General features: G+C 46.6%; 1 protein-coding gene across 1 annotated transcript in view; it reads right to left on the bottom strand.

Annotated features, from left to right (window-relative positions):
- Positions 1 to 18,723, bottom strand: part of LOC115166795 (dual specificity mitogen-activated protein kinase kinase 5) — a 90,968-nt gene that overhangs the window by 23,311 nt on the left and 48,934 nt on the right. The window contains exons 15-19 of the mRNA XM_029720601.1: positions 17,712 to 17,762; positions 17,387 to 17,458; positions 14,217 to 14,246; positions 8,099 to 8,125; positions 7,707 to 7,739 (exon numbers count right to left, since the gene is read on the bottom strand). Of these exons, the coding sequence (XP_029576461.1) occupies positions 7,707 to 7,739; positions 8,099 to 8,125; positions 14,217 to 14,246; positions 17,387 to 17,458; positions 17,712 to 17,762 (213 nt within the window). The remainder of the gene's footprint in view (positions 1 to 7,706; positions 7,740 to 8,098; positions 8,126 to 14,216; positions 14,247 to 17,386; positions 17,459 to 17,711; positions 17,763 to 18,723) is intronic.

Here is an 18,723-nt window from a genome sequence, read left to right as displayed (position 1 = left end):
GAGAGAGAGCGAGCACCAAACTATTTTCCCTGCAGAGTTGTGCTGTGTCGCAAACGCTGACACACATACACGAAACAAACATGAATGTGTTGTACAGTACACACACACCTGAAAATGCAGACACACACATGCACGACACGCACAAACACACACACACTCATGCATGTATTCATGGTCCCAGCTGAGGACAGCGGCAGACTTTGATGTATAGCGTTCTGAGATGAGCATGATGATGAAAGCCACGGTCCGTGTGTCTTCTCTCTGACCGCCGTTACACCCCCCCACCACACACACCTCAACCCCCTGTAACACATACACACACACACACACCGAGCAGTAAATATACATGTCATTGGCCCAGTGCAATTATCAGGCAAAATGAGATCCGTAATTACAGGGCTAGGGAAATTAAAGCAGAGTTCTTGTTAGTGGAACGCTTTGCTGCTCAACAAGTAGAAGAGACAAACAGATTAATGAAAGAGAGGGACAGCAGGAGCGATGTGTGGATTCATGGAACTGGGAGATTGTCTCGTTCTAGATTTGGTTTTCGAGAATCGAGGCCAAATGTCCTCGTATGTCCTCCCAAACAGAGGTGAGTTATGTGTAGATAGATAGAGAGAGATAGATAGAGAGAGATAGAGAGAGATAGAGAGAGAGAGAGATAGAGAGAGATAGATAGATAGAGACAGAGACAGAGAGAGAGAGAGAGAGAATACATGAACAAAAGGCAGTCCAGTAAACTGGTTCAGTACCACAATCATTTTCCAGCTAGTTTCACCCTCTCACCTGAGCCCCAGACTCCCAGCAGTCCCATGGCAACGTGGTGCGGCGTGTGTGTGAGTTGCAGCACTCCTGCTCTCCCCCCAACACACCTCCAGCTACAGCAATATCAATGATCCACTTAAAAGAGCCCCGTCTGTGTGTGTGTTTGCGTGTGTGTGTGTGTCTAAATCACACACAGACATTTTCAAATGAAGAGGGATCCAGATGATGATTACCGGGGACCTTTGATCTCATGCAAATTAATACAGAAATATTTAAACCATAACTACTACTGTAGACCTGTCTAGTCATAACTACTACTGTAGACCTGGCTAGTCATAACTACTACTGTAGGCCTGGCTAGTCATAACTACTACTGTACACCTGTCTAGTCATAACTACTCCTGTAGACCTGGCTAGTCATAACTACTACTGTAGACCTGGCTAGTCATAACTACTACTGTAGACCTGTCTAGTCATAACTAGTACTGTAGACCTGGCTAGTCATAACTACTACTGTAGACCTGGCTAGTCATAACTAGTACTGTAGACCTGGCTAGTCATAACTAGTACTGTAGACCTGGCTAGTTATAACTACTACTGTAGACCTGGCTAGTCATAACTAGTACTGTAGGCCTGGCTAGTCATAACTACCACTGTAGACCTGTCTAGTCATAACTACTACTGTAGACCTGGCTAGAGATAACTACTACTGTAGACCTGGCTAGTCATAACTACTACTGTAGACCTGGCTAGTCATAACTACTACTGTAGACCTGGCTAGTCATAACTACTACTGTAGACCTGGCTAGTCATAACTACTACTGTAGACCTGGCTAGTCATAACTACTACTGTAGACCTGTCTAGTCATAACTACTACTGTAGACCTGGCTAGTCATAACTACTACTGTAGACCTGGCTAGTCATAACTACTAGTGTAGGTCTGGCTAGTCATAACTACTACTGTAGACCTGGCTAGTCATAACTACTACTGTAGGCCTGGCTAGTCATAACTACTACTGTAGGCCTGGCTAGTCATAACTACTAGTGTAGGCCTGGCTAGTCATAACTACTACTGTAGACCTGGCTAGTCATAACTACTACTGTAGACCTGGCTAGTCATAACTACTAGTGTAGACCTGGCTAGTCATAACTACTAGTGTAGGTCTATCTACAGTATTTGGTTGGCACACTACACACTCTACTTCCTCCATATGCCTACTCATCCCTAGTTCTACTGGACCACATTTGCTCTTCATATGAGGGACGGCAAAGACTCCTCCGTCGAGCCCAGGTCACATAGATCCAAGCCAGCCCATACCATCCCAGCCTGGCCCAGTCCAACCCAGCCTATACCATCCCAGCCTGGCCCAGTCCAACCCAGCCCATACCATCCCAGCCTGGCCCGGTCCAACCCAGCCCATACCATCCCAGCCTGGCCCAGTCCAGCCCATACCATCCCAGCCTGGCCCAGTCCAGCCCATACCATCCCAGCCTGGCCCAGTCCAAGCCAGCCCATACCATCCCAACCTGGCCCATCCAACCCAGCCCATACCGTCCCAGCCTGGCCCAGTCCAACCCAGCCCATACCATCCCAGCCTTGCCCAGTCCAACCCATACCATCCCAGCCTGGCCCAGTCCAAGCCAGCCCATACCATCCCAACCTGGCCCATCCAACCCAGCCCATACCGTCCCAGCCTGGCCCAGTCCAACCCAGCCCATACCATCCCAGCCTGGCCCAGTCCAACCCATACCATCCCAACCTGGCCCAGTCCAACCCAGCTCATACCATCCCAGCCTGGCCCAGTCCAACCCAGCCCATACCATCCCAGCCTGGCCCATCCAAGCCAGATCATACCATCCCAGCCTGGCCCAGTCCAACCCAGCCCATACCATCCCAGCCTGGCCCAGTCCAACCCAGCCCATACCATCCCAGCCTGGCCCAGTCCAACCCAGCCCATACCATCCCAGCCTGGCCCAGTCCAACCCAGCCCATACCATCCCAGCCTGGCCCAGTCCAACCCAGCCCATACCATCCCAGCCTGGCCCAGTCCAGTCCAACCCAGCCCATCCCAGCCTGGCCCAGTCCAACCCAGCCCATACCATCCCAGCCTGGCCCAGTCCAACCCAGCCCATCCCAGCCTGGCCCAGTCCAACCCAGCCCATACCATCCCAGCCTGGCCCAGTCCAACCCATACCATCCCAGCCTGGCCCAGTCCAACCCAGCCCATACCATCCCAGCCTGGCCCAGTCCAACCCAGCCCATACCATCCCAGCCTGGCCCAGTCCAACCCAGCCCATACCATCCCAGCCTGGCCCAGTCCAGCCCATACCATCCCAGCCTGGCCCAGTCCAACCCAGCCCAGCCCATACCATCCCAGCCTGGCCCAGTCCAACCCAGCCCATCCCAGCCTGGCCCAGTCCAACCCAACCCAGCCCATCCCAGCCTGGCCCAGTCCAACCCAGCCCATACCATCCCAGCCTGGCCCAGTCCAGCCCATACCATCCCAGCCTGGCCCAGTCCAACCCATCCCATCCTGGCCCAGTCCAACCCAGCCCATACCATCCCAGCCTGGCCCAGTCCAACCCAGCCCCTACCATCCCAGCCTGGCCCAGTCCAACCCAGCCCATACCATCCCAGCCTGGCCCAGTCCAACCCATACCATCCCAGCCTGGCCCAGTCCAACCCAGCCCATCCCAGCCTGGCCCAGTCCAACCCAGCCCATACCATCCCAGCCTGGCCCAGTCCAACCCAGCCCATACCATCCCAGCCTGGCCCAGTCCAACCCAGCCCATACCATCCCAGCCTGGCCCAGTCCAGCCCATACCATCCCAGCCTGGCCCAGTCCAACCCAGCCCAGCCCATACCATCCCAGCCTGGCCCAGTCCAACCCAGCCCATCCCAGCCTGGCCCAGTCCAACCCAGCCCATACCATCCCAGCCTGGCCCAGTCCAACCCAGCCCATCCCAGCCTGGCCCAGTCCAACCCAGCCCATACCATCCCAGCCTGGCCCAGTCCAGCCCATACCATCCCAGCCTGGCCCAGTCCAACCCAGCCCATCCCATTTCAGCCTGGCCCAGTCCAACCCAGCCCATACCATCCCAGCCTGGCCCAGTCCAACCCAGCCCCTACCATCCCAGCCTGGCCCAGTCCAACCCAGCCCATACCATCCCAGCCTGGCCCAGTCCAACCCATACCATCCCAGCCTGGCCCAGTCCAACCCAGCCCATACCATCCCAGCCTGGCCCAGTCCAACCCAGCCCATACCATCCCAGCCTGGCCCAGTCCAACCCAGCCCATACCATCCCAGCCTGGCCCAGTCCAGTCCAGCCCATACCATCCCAGCCTGGCCCAGTCCAACCCAGCCCAACCCATACCATCCCAGCCTGGCCCAGTCCAACCCAGCCCATCCCAGCCTGGCCCAGTCCAACCCAGCCCATACCATCCCAGCCTGGCCCAGTCCAACCCAGCCCATCCCAGCCTGGCCCAGTCCAACCCAGCCCATACCATCCCAGCCTGGCCCAGTCCAGCCCATACCATCCCAGCCTGGCCCAGTCCAACCCAGCCCATCCCATCCCAGCCTGGCCCAGTCCAACCCAGCCCATACCATCCCAGCCTGGCCCAGTCCAACCCAGCCCATACCATCCCAGCCTGGCCCAGTCCAACCCAGCCCATACCATCCCAGCCTGGCCCATCCAACCCAGCCCATACCATCCCATTCCTAACCCACCCTCTCCCATTCTCAACCCATTCCCAGCCAGGTCTCTCCGCTCCGCACCTCCTCATCACCTCTCCGCTCCTCATCCCCTCACCTCCTCTCCAAGTCCTTGGTCTGCTAGAATGGAGGGTGGTGCTAGCCGCTAGCCCGAGAGCTCCCGCTACCTCTCTCTCGTTGCCAGGGGAGAGCGGCGAAGGGCGAGGGAGAAAATAGTTTGAGTGATGCCTTCGCCTTGGTGACTAATGAACAGTTCAGCTGGGTCAACCCATTACAACTGCAAGCGTTTAATTATTAATTACACCCAATCTATACTCTGTAAAGGACAAGCTTGGTATGTTTAATGTGTGGTTGGTGTGTAGGGTTGGCTCTCTCATGGCATTGTGTTATTAGCGCGTGTCAGTGAGGAGCTGAAGAGGAAAGGAGAGTGGAGACAGAGAAAGGTCCCTTGTTTTAGGGGGAGAAAAGGAGTGCTGCGTGCACATGCACACACACACACTGAAGAAAAACTATACTGAACAAAAATATAAACACAACATGTAAAGTGTTGGTCCCATGTTTCATGAGTTGAAATAAAAGATCATAGACATTTTCCATATGCACAAAAAGCTTATTTCTCTTAATTATGTGTACAAATGTGTTTACATCCCTGTTAGTGAGCATATCTCCTTTGCCAAGATAATCCATCCACTTGACAGGTGTGGCATATCAAGAAGCATGATCATTACATAGGTGCACCTTCTGCTGGGGACAATAAAAGACCACTCTAAAATGTGCAGTTTTGTCACATAACATAATGCCACAGATGTCTCAAGCATTGAGGGAGTGTACAATTAGCATGCTGACTGCAGGAATGTCCACCAGAGCTGTAGCCATAGAAGTTGTTAATTTCTCTACCATAAGCCTCCAATGTCATTTTAGATCATTTGGCAGTACATCCAACAGGCCTCACACACACACACACACACACACACACACACACACACACACACACACACACACACACACACACACACACACACACACACACACACACACGTGTAACCACGCCAACCCAGGACCTCGACATCCAAACTGTCAGAAACAGGGAAGCTCATGTGCGTACTTCGTCGACCTCACCAGGGTCTTAACCTGACTGCAGTACCACGTCGTAACCTATTTCACTAAATATCCTCGCTGTTAAAAATATAGCATTCTAGAAAGGATTGATACACAGCACTACATGTAGACTGAGGGGTACACTGCCCTTGACCCTGGTGTGTGTGTGTGTGTGTGTGGGTAGGACAGGGAAGTGTGTCAAGGTTCTGGGAACATGTGAGTCAGAGGTCAAGGTTAATGCTACATATTGGATAGCCTGACACCCTCTGTGCTCCGTAGACTGGTCATGCTACATTACCCCTGCCCGGTGTGTGTGTGTGTATTAAAGCACTTGAGTGTGTCTCTATATTAACTTTATGTAGCCTGGCAACAAGGGCGTGGCCATATTTGTTGCGATCAACATTCCGCACATTGACAAACAAACCCAGGGAGGAGATATGGTTAAATATGAATTACATTGTCAAACTATTAAATATACAAACCAATTCAACAGGGCACGATTGAAAAAGATACCCGTCTGAAATGGGGTTCCCTGTATAAATAAAGGTTCAATAAAAATTGCGTGTTTTCACATAGTATAAGCACTACGAAGCTAAAGTTAGCCTGTTAGCATTCCTACAGACTTAACATGGTGGGTTAGCTAGTTAGGTATGTGTAGGGTCCTGCCTTTTGGTCCAGTTCTGGAGGCCCTGTGCTTTAACTGCTACTTCCAGCATTATCCACTAGTGTTACTGCAGGTAGAAAATCCTAGGAAATGTTCTGTAATTGACACAATGTCTCCAATCCAATCAATTATGTCTGTTTTGGCACGCGTGTGTTTTGGGGAATACCATTTGTAGTGATTCAACACCGCTCTTTGCTTCATGCTGATGTTCTCTAACGGGGTCATCGGAAGTTGTACAACGGGTCAATTAGGGGCAGTTAAATGGCAGGAAATGAAACCAAGCATGGACGTATAAAGAAAATAACAGAGAATTCAAGATCAGAGTATTGACTGAAATAAGTGTTAAAACCCCGCTGGGATGCTCGTTGCAAATGTCAACAAATATATTCTGCAAAAACTGCTACCTTAGAATACAAAAGAAAATGCACAATAGACCGCCATCTGAAACGAAGCAACAAAAAGCTTGTAAAATAGATCTGGCTGAAGAACTAACAGCTGTTTGGGCTGATACAATGTAGTAAGCTTCCTCCCAGTATCTTCTATCCCTGGCCTGTGTGTGAGAAACTAGAAATACAAATCATTTTAAAACAACAAAAACTAAATAAAAACCATCAATTCAGGTCTGAAAACTAACTGAAACTAAACTTTAAAAAAATAAATAAACCATAAAATGAATAGAAATAAAAACACAAAACTATAATAACCTTTGAGTAGAACGACTTGAGGCAGCAGTGTGTGTGTCTATCAATGTGTGTGTCTATCAATGTGTGTGTGGGTGTGTGTGTGTCTATCAATGTGTGTGTGTGTCTATCAATGTGTGTGTCTATCAATGTGTGTGTGTGTGTCTATCAATGTGTGTGTGTGTCTATCAATGTGTGTGTGTGTGTGTCTATCAATGTGTGTGTCTATCAATGTGTGTGTGTGTGTGTGTCTATCAGTGTGTGTGTGTGTGTGTGTGTGTGTATGTCTATCAGTGTGTGTGTGTGTGTGTGTGTGTGTGTGTCTATCAATGTGTGTGTGTGTGTGTATGTCTATCAACGTGTGTGTATGTCTATCAATGTGTGTGTGTGTCTATCAATGTGTGTGTGTGTGTCTTCAATGTGTGTGTGTGTGTGTATCAATGTGTGTGTGTGTGTATCAATGTGTGTGTATAGAATGGTTCAAGGCAGCAGTACGTATATCTCTATCTGTGTGTGTATACGTGCATCTGTGATCTGCCTGTGTGTGTGTGTATGTGTGTCTATAGAACCGCTCAGGGTGGGTGCAGCCTGAGTGTGTGTGTGTGTGTGTGTGTGTGTGTGTGTGTGTGGAATGGCCCAAGGCGGTTGTGTGTGCGGGGCGAAGGGGGGTGAGTGAGCGCGAGCGAAGCCGTCTGAGCACTGTGCTTCATTAGGAAACAAAATATAAGCTTTCCACACCATTAGGAATGACTTTAGGAGAGAAAGCACATAAGACGCCGACTCACCTCATCAACGATGCATTGCAGTAACTGGAGAGGCTTGAATGGGGAGACAGAGAGAGAGGAGAGAAGATGGGTAGAAGAAGAATAATACTTATTTAGTTGTCTACATGCGACGTTACGACAGTACGGTGGCAGAGAAAATCACTAATGTAATAAAAAGGTATTTACATTAATCAAATGCACCAAGCTCCGGTACAGCGATCGCCTCCTGAATGTTTATATTATTCTATAATAGCATCTAATCTAATACTGGCAGTTAAGGCCCGCTGTATCATTTCATTGCAAAAAAAAAAAACACAATTTGTGGGACGTTTCAAATGAGGGATCTACTCGAGAGTGAAACACTGCCGGGAGTGAAAAACTGTCCCCCCCCCCAAAAATACATAAAATCTCACCATTAAAGATCCTTGGTTTTTCTGAATCTGTAAAGGCAGACGAAGACAAGAAGAGAGAGAGGCAATATGTAATTAGCATGTCATAATCAAAAGCACACACTTGGACACATTATGATCACTGGGAGAAAGTGATGGTATCCCCGGTGGGCATGTGTTAACACCATTTACATAATAATAAAAAAACAGCCAAACGTTAATAGTCTTGCTCTCATTTGGGGAGGTGGAAGAGATTCAGCAATGTTCATTTCATCTTCCCTGCTACCCCCTCCAGGTTGTCTAAAGATGCAGGGTTGTAGAATGAATTGTGCATAATGTACATTTCAAATAGGAATCTGCAGGCTGAGCAAACATTTCCACTCAAACAGAGAAAAATTATTAAATGTTCTTAAAAATAAAAAGGTAAGAGGCTAACATGTGGCTCTGGTCGACCACTAAAATGAATAATTAACCAGTCATCTCTGATGACAGGTATCTTGCACTACCAAATGACAAGGGCTCAGTATAGACTATTTTGCCTTCATCCATCACCACTCCACAGAAAACAAACAGGTTCCAACACAAAGTACGTGAAAGTCCAATGACCTGAAATGCTGGCTTTGTTCATCAACAGTTTTAATTATTTTACTTCAGATATAAAAAAACAGGCTTTGAAGTTTCTTTCATGGCTGAAAAGCTCAACACAAGAAACGGAGTTGTAGTCAGACAGTGAGAACGTTTTTAATGCACAGATAACAAGAGACCCAAGGTCTTCTGCTTTGAGCTAGATGGCCCATTATGTTTAGTCAATCAGTTGCTTGTTTCGTAGGCTCTTTTGATAATGCGTTAAAACTCTTATTGATTCATTCTCTCAATGAAATGACAGCTTTGCACTGGTGGTAAATATCAAGAGGCTCCTTCATGGCCTCTACACATATTTTTGCCTGATTCAGACAGGTTATGGGCGACTACAGAAAACAAATTCATTCAGAAATAATTACTAAACAAAATTGCAAGCTGCTCAGGGGTAGAAACTGGATTGTTGAAGGCAAACTTATTTGAGTTCTACTTTGTCAAGAGTTTGTTATTTTCCTACAAGGTAATTCGATCTGGCGTCAACAACGTGAGCCGTAACAAAGCCGTCCCATCTTTCCATTTAACAGTCATTGAACGATATAACTTGATGATCTAATTTACACATCACAACGTTCTATATATTTGTCCTGGGGGTAATCAGTGCTTCATATGATGATTACGGTCTAACAATACATTAACCTTTCAATGAGTCCCTTGTTGTTTCTGATACAGAGTTGGTTTGGAAATGACCACTGTGGACAACAAACTGGAGAAGATTGAATCCTGCAGAGGAAAACAACAGTGGTCTGTGTTTCACATTCAGGTTAAAACAACTCGAATCATGAACAATAACCCCAAATAAGAGTAGAGGCAAAAATATGGACTTTTCAAGTCTTGGTTTCAAAATGGTCTCTCAATCTGACACTCAAGGTCAACCCAATGAAACTACCTCGTTTCATCACAGTCATCAATCAAAACAGAATAGACCGACATGGTTATAAGCAATGGTATTCCTACTCAGTCATCTCAGTCACCAGGTAGAAGCTGTTCTCACAGTCTACAAAAAGGGAGACAATGGTATTCCTACTCAGTCATCTCAGTCACCAGGTAGAAGCTGTTCTCACAGTCTACAAAAAGGGAGACAATGGTATTCCTACTCAGTCATCTCAGTCACCAGGTAGAAGCTGTTCTCACAGTCTACAGAAAGGGAGACAATGGTATTCCTACTCAGTCATCATGTAGAAGTTGTTCTCACAGTCAGAGCTGCAGCACAGTCTACAGACAGGGAGACAGTACTGTATTGAAACACTCAATACTTCCATTGGTCTCCTATTTGTATAGATGTTAACAGCTGTGTTGATCTGAAGGCAGATGTTCCAGGGTTGAGGGGAGCAATAGCTAGAGCATCAAAAAGTACAAAACGTTCACAGACGGGTGAATGCAGCCTCTGCATAAAGCATTCAACATTTTTGGAAAATGTGATACTTCATCATATGAAAGTCCCCGTGTCACAACGCAATATGGGGATAGTGTCAAAAGAGTCTACATTACTCAATACTTGGGAGTGCAATCACTGATCTGTTAAATCCCTCTACAGTTTGTTTGACATTTTTATGTGATCCCTTCATAACAGCACCATCAAACATATTTGAACTACTTCCTGTTCTTGTTCTTCTTCTGTGGAACAATTTAAAATGGAGATGAGGAAAAGCAAAAAGAGCCCAAATCAATCAGGGGGGCGCTGCCCCGGCGGCTGTATACACATCACTTCCAGTCTGCTGTCTTCAAAGACTTTCAGAGCCGTGAGAAAACTCCATTAACTCCTCACAACGAATGCAAATGGATCACAACATGGGGTGAGGAGGAATTAAAGAGGCCGTCTCTAATCAATGACAAACACAGGATGAAAACGCTGTGGAGTGTGTTCTGTTATCGCCACCTCCGCCCGTACTGTTACTGTTAACCCATACTCCAGGCAACTCATATAACACACACACACACACACACACACACACACACACACACACACACACACACACACACACACACACACACCTCAAAATGGAAAGGGTGCGTACAGAGGCCCCTTACAGCGTTACAACAGCTCTTAACAAAAACAAAAACACCCCTCTGCCCTTCAAATCCACCCACATCCCACCCAAAACACTGACCCCATTCTCCCAAAACCACCTATCCTGAGCAAATCTCAGGTGCTTACAATTTATTCCATTCTCTCTATTTGTGTTGCTGCCACAGTCGGGTGGACTGTGGAGGGTGATAGCACAGGGGGCTTCTGCACAGACAGCTGACAGCCTGGGCCCGAGGACGTTGGCCGGCTGCGCCTGGTGAAATGAAGCTACCCGTTCTACCAGGGATCTGCTACAGCCTGCAGGTGAACTGTCTGTAACGCCATATGGAGCAGGGAAAATGAACAGAGAGATGAGGAGAGCACTGGCAGCGGGAGATCTCCCTGGTGCACACACTGTCTCTTGGTGTAGCTTTAAATTCCATATGTAGGGAAGATAGAAGGGGAGAGAGAGAGGATGGGAAAGTGAGAGCGGGGGAAACAGTGAAAGATGGGGAGAGAGAGAGAGAGAGAGAGGGAAACAGTGAAGATGGGGGGAGAGAGGGGGGGAAACAGTGAGAGAGAGAGAGCGAGAGCGGGGGAAACAGTGAAGAGAGGGAGAGAGAGGATGGGAAAGTGAGAGCGGGGGAAACAGTGAGAGAGGGGGGGAATAATGAGAGAGACAGAGAGAGGGGGGAAACAGAAGGAGAGAGAAAGAGAGAGAGAGGGGGAAACAGTGAGAGAGGGGGGAAACAAAGAGCGAGAGAGAGGTAGAAACAGTAAGAGGGGGAGAGAGAGGATGGGAAAGCGAGAGCGGGGGAAACAGTGAGTGAGAGAGGGGGAAACAGTGAAAGAGGGGGAGAGAGAGGAAGAAGAAATAAATTAATGGGGTGTGAAAACATTCAACGCTCCACCACAACGCCTATGGCTCCATTTGTAAAGAACAAGAAATAAGTTTGTCTTTTTTCTTCCTCTGGTTATTTAGGCTAATTTATGAATCAGATTCTGGTGGAAGTATACTGGCAGACAGACTGCTACAGATTGGATTGAATATATTGGAGATATTAAAGTGTTACCAGAGGTCTCATGCCTATTAAAAAGAGACATGAAGATGCTGAGAATGACGCTCCCTTCCATACAAAATGGTGGATATGTAAATACCAGAGAAGAACAGACAAGCCCACATCTCTCCGCTTCTTATTCAAAAACCGTGTGTGTGTGTGTGTGTGTGTGTGTGTGTGTGTGTGTGTGAGTGTGAGGCATTCATTATTGTATGTAATCATACAGTGTCTATTAACATGATAATGGCCATGTTAATAGACACTGCTGAAGATAAGAGTGGCAGCACTCTGAAATGAGACATGCCCGAGGCCACACACACAATAACCATGGAGACCTCATGTACGTCATCACAGCAGGATGAACACAGGGGGCACAAACACACGTTTGACTGGTCGCCTCAAAACAAGTTTAGTATTTCCCATGACTCCAGGACGAGTATTAACAAAACTGATTCACTATGCAGCTTAATCACTGTGTAGCGGGCTTAAATCCTCTTAATTATTCTCTTCAAGACATCCATTTATTACAAACCCCCTACAGAAACACATCTAGGGATAACTATCACAACGACCCTAATTCACAGGTCTTACTCTGCGTACTAAACATCATAAACAATGCCACAGACCCTCGACAATTCCTCTTCTGGACACGCAGCTACGGTATCTTATAGCTACGGAATAGATTCACAACCATGATACACTTGGCATCATATCCCAGTTTCAGTCAGTCAGTGGTATGGTCTCCCTCCAGTCTTATTTGGGTGTTCCAGGCCATCCACAGGCCGACGGTCATGGTAGCCGTGAGTAATGTTCATTAGATTGGTTCGCAGCGTGCCTGTTGGGTTAATTAGCGTTGGGAAACAAAGCGGTCACCAGCACAGAGCTTGGACTAATGGTACTAGGGCTCTGCTCTAGCCCACTGGGCTCCTTTAAAATCAGCCTCCACGGAGTTTACATTTCACAGCTTGGAAACTGTGTACCTTATGAGTCACATATTAAAGGGGCAGTCCATCGACATTTGACTTTAAAAATAATAATATCTTGTTCTTGAGCACGAGAAATGTAACAGGAAGTTGTGTTGATGATTAAAAAGTCCCAACGTATTGCCTTAGCAGTGGGTGATGCATTGGGACATCGAGACATGGACCTGAAAAGTGCATCGCAGAACCTAATGTCCCTTTTTAAAAAAAGCCAATATGCAGTTGCTTCATCCATTTTTGGACTTCTAAATGAATGAAATGTACTGATTGATTGTTGGAGAATATAACCTATAAATGTCTCATGAGCTTAGTTCAACTGTCGTACCCCATCTGAACCCAACATAAGCTTGTTTTGCTCCAATGTTTGGAAATAAACACTATAAAACCTCACAACATCCTTAAAACTATCATTTTGATAGGTCAGTCCTTAAATTCATAGACAGAGTTATGGATGTAACAGCGGTTAGATTTATCTAGCCCCAATTCCTCAGCTATTTACAGAAACAGGTGCAGGGAGAACGATTTGTTATTGTTCCAACTGCTGATTGATACTTTCTTTACATTTGACATGTTAGTCATTTAGCAGATGCTCTTATCCAGAGAGACTCACATTAGTGAGTGCATACATTTTCATACTTTTGTTGTTGTACTGGTCCCCCGTGGGAATGGTACCCACAACCCTGTTGTTATAAGCACCATGCTCTGCCAACTGAGAAACACGGGACCCTTTTTGTAGAAAGGACACATGTATTATTTGTAGGTATTTGGGACAATAATTGAGGTACCTGAATCCAACCCATTTATTTCACAAAACAATGTTCTTTAAGACCTACATTTCATTATTTTATGGTTGTTTGGAGGTTTATAGAAAGTTCTACATACTCAGTAGCCATTTTGTCTTGTCATTCCATTTTCCTCTCAGAAGAATGAATAATGGAAAGTAAGTCGGAGTAGTTGAAGCACACAATGGATAAAGTAGATGTCACAAAGCCAGGTGACCTTTCAGAAAGGTCACTCTTGATCAAGTGAGAAGACCTTTTTGTCCAGTGACACATCATAAACAACACTCAAAGAATCAACTCAATAACCACCATTATAGCCACCATCCACATGGCTTTCCAAGATGGCCGCCGTGCAGCCAGTCACGCGAGGTAACCAAGTTCAGCATGCTCAGAGGAGGATTATGGTACTAAGCCCTCATTAGGGCCTAATTAAAGAGCTGATGGGATTCAGCAGACCTCTTCTGTGGCTCAGCAATTACATTTGAAGATGAGCAGGATTGTAGGAGTAGGGTCAACATGGAGAATGGATAAGAGAGTCGCTGCCGGACCACCAGTGACATCACACACAGAATTAAGAGAGTGAGAAAGACCATATGTTGTCATGACACCGTACTGTGTGGCTTCTACATAGCCAAACATGATACCATGTGCATGGAATGTAGTGAGGAAGGGACTCACCTGTGGATAGGGGAAAGCGCCCAGTGCCAACTGTAGAAAGAGAAAAACACGACAATAAGGCATCCTGCTAAAATAATAAACTGGCCTACCGGGACTATCAACACTTCAGTTACAGGGGCCTCCCGACTGGCGCTGTGGTCTAAGGCTCTGCATCACAGTGCTAGCTGTGCCACTAGAGATTCTGGGTTCGAGTCCAGGCTCTGTCGCAGCCGGCCGTGACCGGGAGACCCATGGGGCGGCGCACAATTGGCCCAGCATCGTCCGGGTTAGGGGAGGGTTTGGCCAGCAGGGATGTCCTTGTCCCATCGTGCACTAGCGACTCCTGTGGCGGGCCGGGCGCAGTGCACGCTGACACGGTCACCAGGTGTACAGTGTTTCCTCCGACACATTGGTGCGGCTGGCTTCCGGGTTAAGTGGGCATTGTGTCAAGAAGCAGTGCAGCTTGGTTGGGTTGTGTGTTTCGGAAGACGCACGGCTCTCGACCTTCGCCTCTCCCGAGTCCGTATGGGAGTTGCAGCGATGAGACAAAATTAAATACCAATTGGATACCACGAAATTGGGGTGAAAAAGGGGTAAAAAAAAAATAAATACATATATATATATATACATATATATATATATATATATATATATATATATATACACACACATACACATAAAAATACAAATACATATATATACACATACAAAAATGCAAAAAATAAATAAAAATGAAATATATATATAAAAAAGTGACTATTGGAAGAGTATTAGAAAGGGGAGGAAGTTTAACAAACAGGTCTACAGGGACTATCAGGAATATGAAGTACCTATCAGTTTAAATGTGGTTGAACCACACAAGATCAGGGCTGACTGGACTTGTTTTAGGACTGTGGTGGAAATGCGTGTTAATAGGAGTTCACAGGTGGTCTAATCTCCTCACGGAGGGAGACTAGCTGAAGCGTGTTCCAGATTAGAGAGGCCAGTCTTTGAGAGGGGCTCAATGCGCCCCCGTCGAATAACCCCCTTCCTCAAAGAACCTCTGCTATTAGTTAATAACACCCCTGCAACCACAACCACCCCCCCGCCGAGAACAGAGAGATAAGCAGAGAGATTGGAAAGATGGAGGGATAGATTCATGTGATGTATGACTACACCGGAAAATATCCAACCTGCTCGTGACATTTGGCAATTGACTTTGCGTTGCGCCTGGTGTCTTTAATCTTGGTTTTATCTCTGATGATGTTGGCGCCATCACGTTATTACAACGATGTCAATACACAGGAAAACCCATGCTGGCCTTGACCGTGGACCGACTGCTAGCGACGGCAGATTCATCCAAATTAAGAGGAGAGTTTAAAAGCCGTTTCATTTAGACTAATGCACACTTACCTGTATGGTTCTCTCTCTCTCTCGCTAACGATTCACAAAGAGGAAAGGGCTTTGATCCTGTGGCGAGAAAACTCTATCTTGATCAAACTGAGATTGTGTCGATAATTCAGACAGACTTTTATTTTCCGCAGCCCCATCCGTTACGGTTACAATGGTGATAATATTCAACGGTATTGACAAACAGTGTAGAGGCCAGAGAGGGTAAAGCGTTTGTCAGAGCTGTGGAAATAGGAGTCCTTGACAGGAATAGATTGAGAATCAATAGGTGTCAATGGGGACGACAGGGCCTGGCCAAATGTAGCATTGAAATAAAAACGTTATTCTAAAATGGAGCCCCTTGAGACACAGAGACACACACACACCTGCACACTGCAATCACACACCCACACACACACACACACACACACACACACACACACACACACACACACACACACACCTGCACTCACAGACATACACACACACACACAAACACCTGCACTCACAGACACAGAGACACACACAAACACCTGCACTCTACAATCACACACACACACACACAGAGACACACACAAACACCTGCACTCTGCAATCACAGACACAGAGACACACACAAACACCTGCACTCTGCACTCACAGACACACACACACACAAACACCTGCACTCTGCAATCACAGACACACACACACACACACACAAACACCTGCACTCTGCACTCACAGACACACACACACACAAACACCTGCACTCTACAATCACAGACAGAGACACACACAAACACCTGCACTCTGCAATCACAGACAGAGACACACACAAACACCTGCACTCTACAATCACAGACACAGACACACACAAACACCTGCACTCTGCACTCACAGACACAGACACACACAAACACCTGCACTCACAAACACACACACACACACAAACACCTGCACTCTGCACTCACAGACACACACACACACAAACACCTGCACTCTGCACTCACAGACACACACACACACAAACACCTGCACTCTGCACTCACAGACACACACACACACAAACACCTGCACTCTGCAATCACAGACAGAGACACACACAAACACCTGCACTCTGCAATCACAGACAGAGACACACACAAACACCTGCACTCTACAATCACAGACAGAGACACACACAAACACCTGCACTCTGCAATCACAGACACAGACACACACAAACACCTGCACTCTGCACTCACAGACACACACACACACACACACAAACACCTGCACTCTGCACTCACAGACACACACACACACAAACACCTGCACTCTACAATCACAGACAGAGACACACACAAACACCTGCACTCTACAATCACAGACAGAGACACACACACACACACCTGCACTCTACAATCACAGACAGAGACACACACAAACACCTGCAATCTACAATCACAGACAGAGACACACACAAACACCTGCACTCTGCAATCACAGACACAGACACACACAAACACCTGCACTCTGCAATCACAGACACAGAGACACACACAAACACCTGCACTCTACAATCACAGACACAGACACACACAAACACCTGCACTCTGCAATCACAGACACAGAGACACACACAAACACCTGCACTCTGCAATCACAGACACAGACACACACAAACACCTGCACTCTGCACTCACAGACACAGACACACACAAACACCTGCACTCTACACTCACAGACACAGACACACACAAACACCTGCACTCTGCACTCACAGACACAGACACACACAAACACCTGCACACTGCAATCACAGACAGAGACACACACAAACGCCTGCACTCTACAATCACCTCCATGAAGGAGATGCCCACGCTCCAGACGTCTGAATGGATGCCATACTGCTCCCCAGATATCCTCTCCGGCTGCAGGGTACAAACAAGGGGGTCAGATGAGGTATGCTGTGGTTGACTTGAGATGTAGGAAACTTTATTGTGCTATGCTATACTGTGTTCAACTGAGCCATTTGTGGTTACTGCATCATCAGATGTGTCCTGTCAATGTTTCTCCTAGAACATTTTCAAGGCTGGCACAAAGGCCCCCAAAAACAACATCCAGAGCCTCTTTCACCAAGATGTCCAATTACCACCAAAATGTATTCATATTAGGTCTACTTACTGCCATGTAGGCGTTCGTTCCCACATACGTCTTGGCGATGGAATTCACCAACTGCAAACAAAACAGGTTAGATTAATAAACTGTAGATGGGTGAATGGGTTTCTTTCTTTCCCTCAGTAACAACTGACTGAGGAAAATACTTGTGCATTACTTTGGTCTTCCAGTCGATCTGTCCAACTGTTTCACATGAGAACAGACTGTACCACCCTCTTAAAGGTCCTTCAGTTCTGTCCAACTGTTTCACATGAGAACAGACTGTACCATACTCTTAAAGGTCCTTCAGTTCTGTCCAAATTATGACAAACCAGCAAATTGATTTGTTTATGGGAAAAGTACACTTCACATTACACTGTATATAAATGGCATCATTACATTACAATACAATACATGCTATTATATTACTGTATAACCAAAATGACCATAGTTATGGCTATAACTGAAACAAGGTGGCTATTTGTGAAACAAGATGGTTATAGCTGAAACAAGGTGGCTACAGCTGAAACAAGTTGGCTATAACTGAAACAAGATGGCTATAGCTGAAACAAGGTGGCTACAGCTGAAACAAGTTGGCTATAACTGAAACAAGCTGGCTATAACTGAAACAAGATGACCATAGTGATGGCTATAACTGAAACAAGGTGGCTATAACTGAAACAAGATGGCTATAACTGAAACAAGCTGGCTATAACTGAAACAAGATGACCATAGTGATGGCTATAACTGACACATGATGGCTATAACTGAAACAAGATGGCTATAACTGAAACAAGATGGCTATAACTGAAACAAGATGGCTATAACTGAAACAAGATGGCTATAACTGAAACAAGATGGTTATAACTGAAACAAGATGGCTATAACTGAAACAAGATGGCTATAACTGAAACAAGATGGCTATAACTGAAACAAGATGGCCATAGAGATGGCTATAACTGAAACAAGATGGTTATAACTGAAACAAGATGGTTATAACTGAAACAAGATGGCTATAACTGAAACAAGATGGTTATAA

Source organism: Salmo trutta, chromosome 29, assembly GCF_901001165.1.
Source record: "Salmo trutta chromosome 29, fSalTru1.1, whole genome shotgun sequence".
Classification (NCBI taxonomy): domain Eukaryota; kingdom Metazoa; phylum Chordata; class Actinopteri; order Salmoniformes; family Salmonidae; genus Salmo; species Salmo trutta.
The sequence above is the reverse complement of the archived record's forward strand: the minus strand, read 5'-3'. Positions and strand labels throughout refer to the sequence as shown.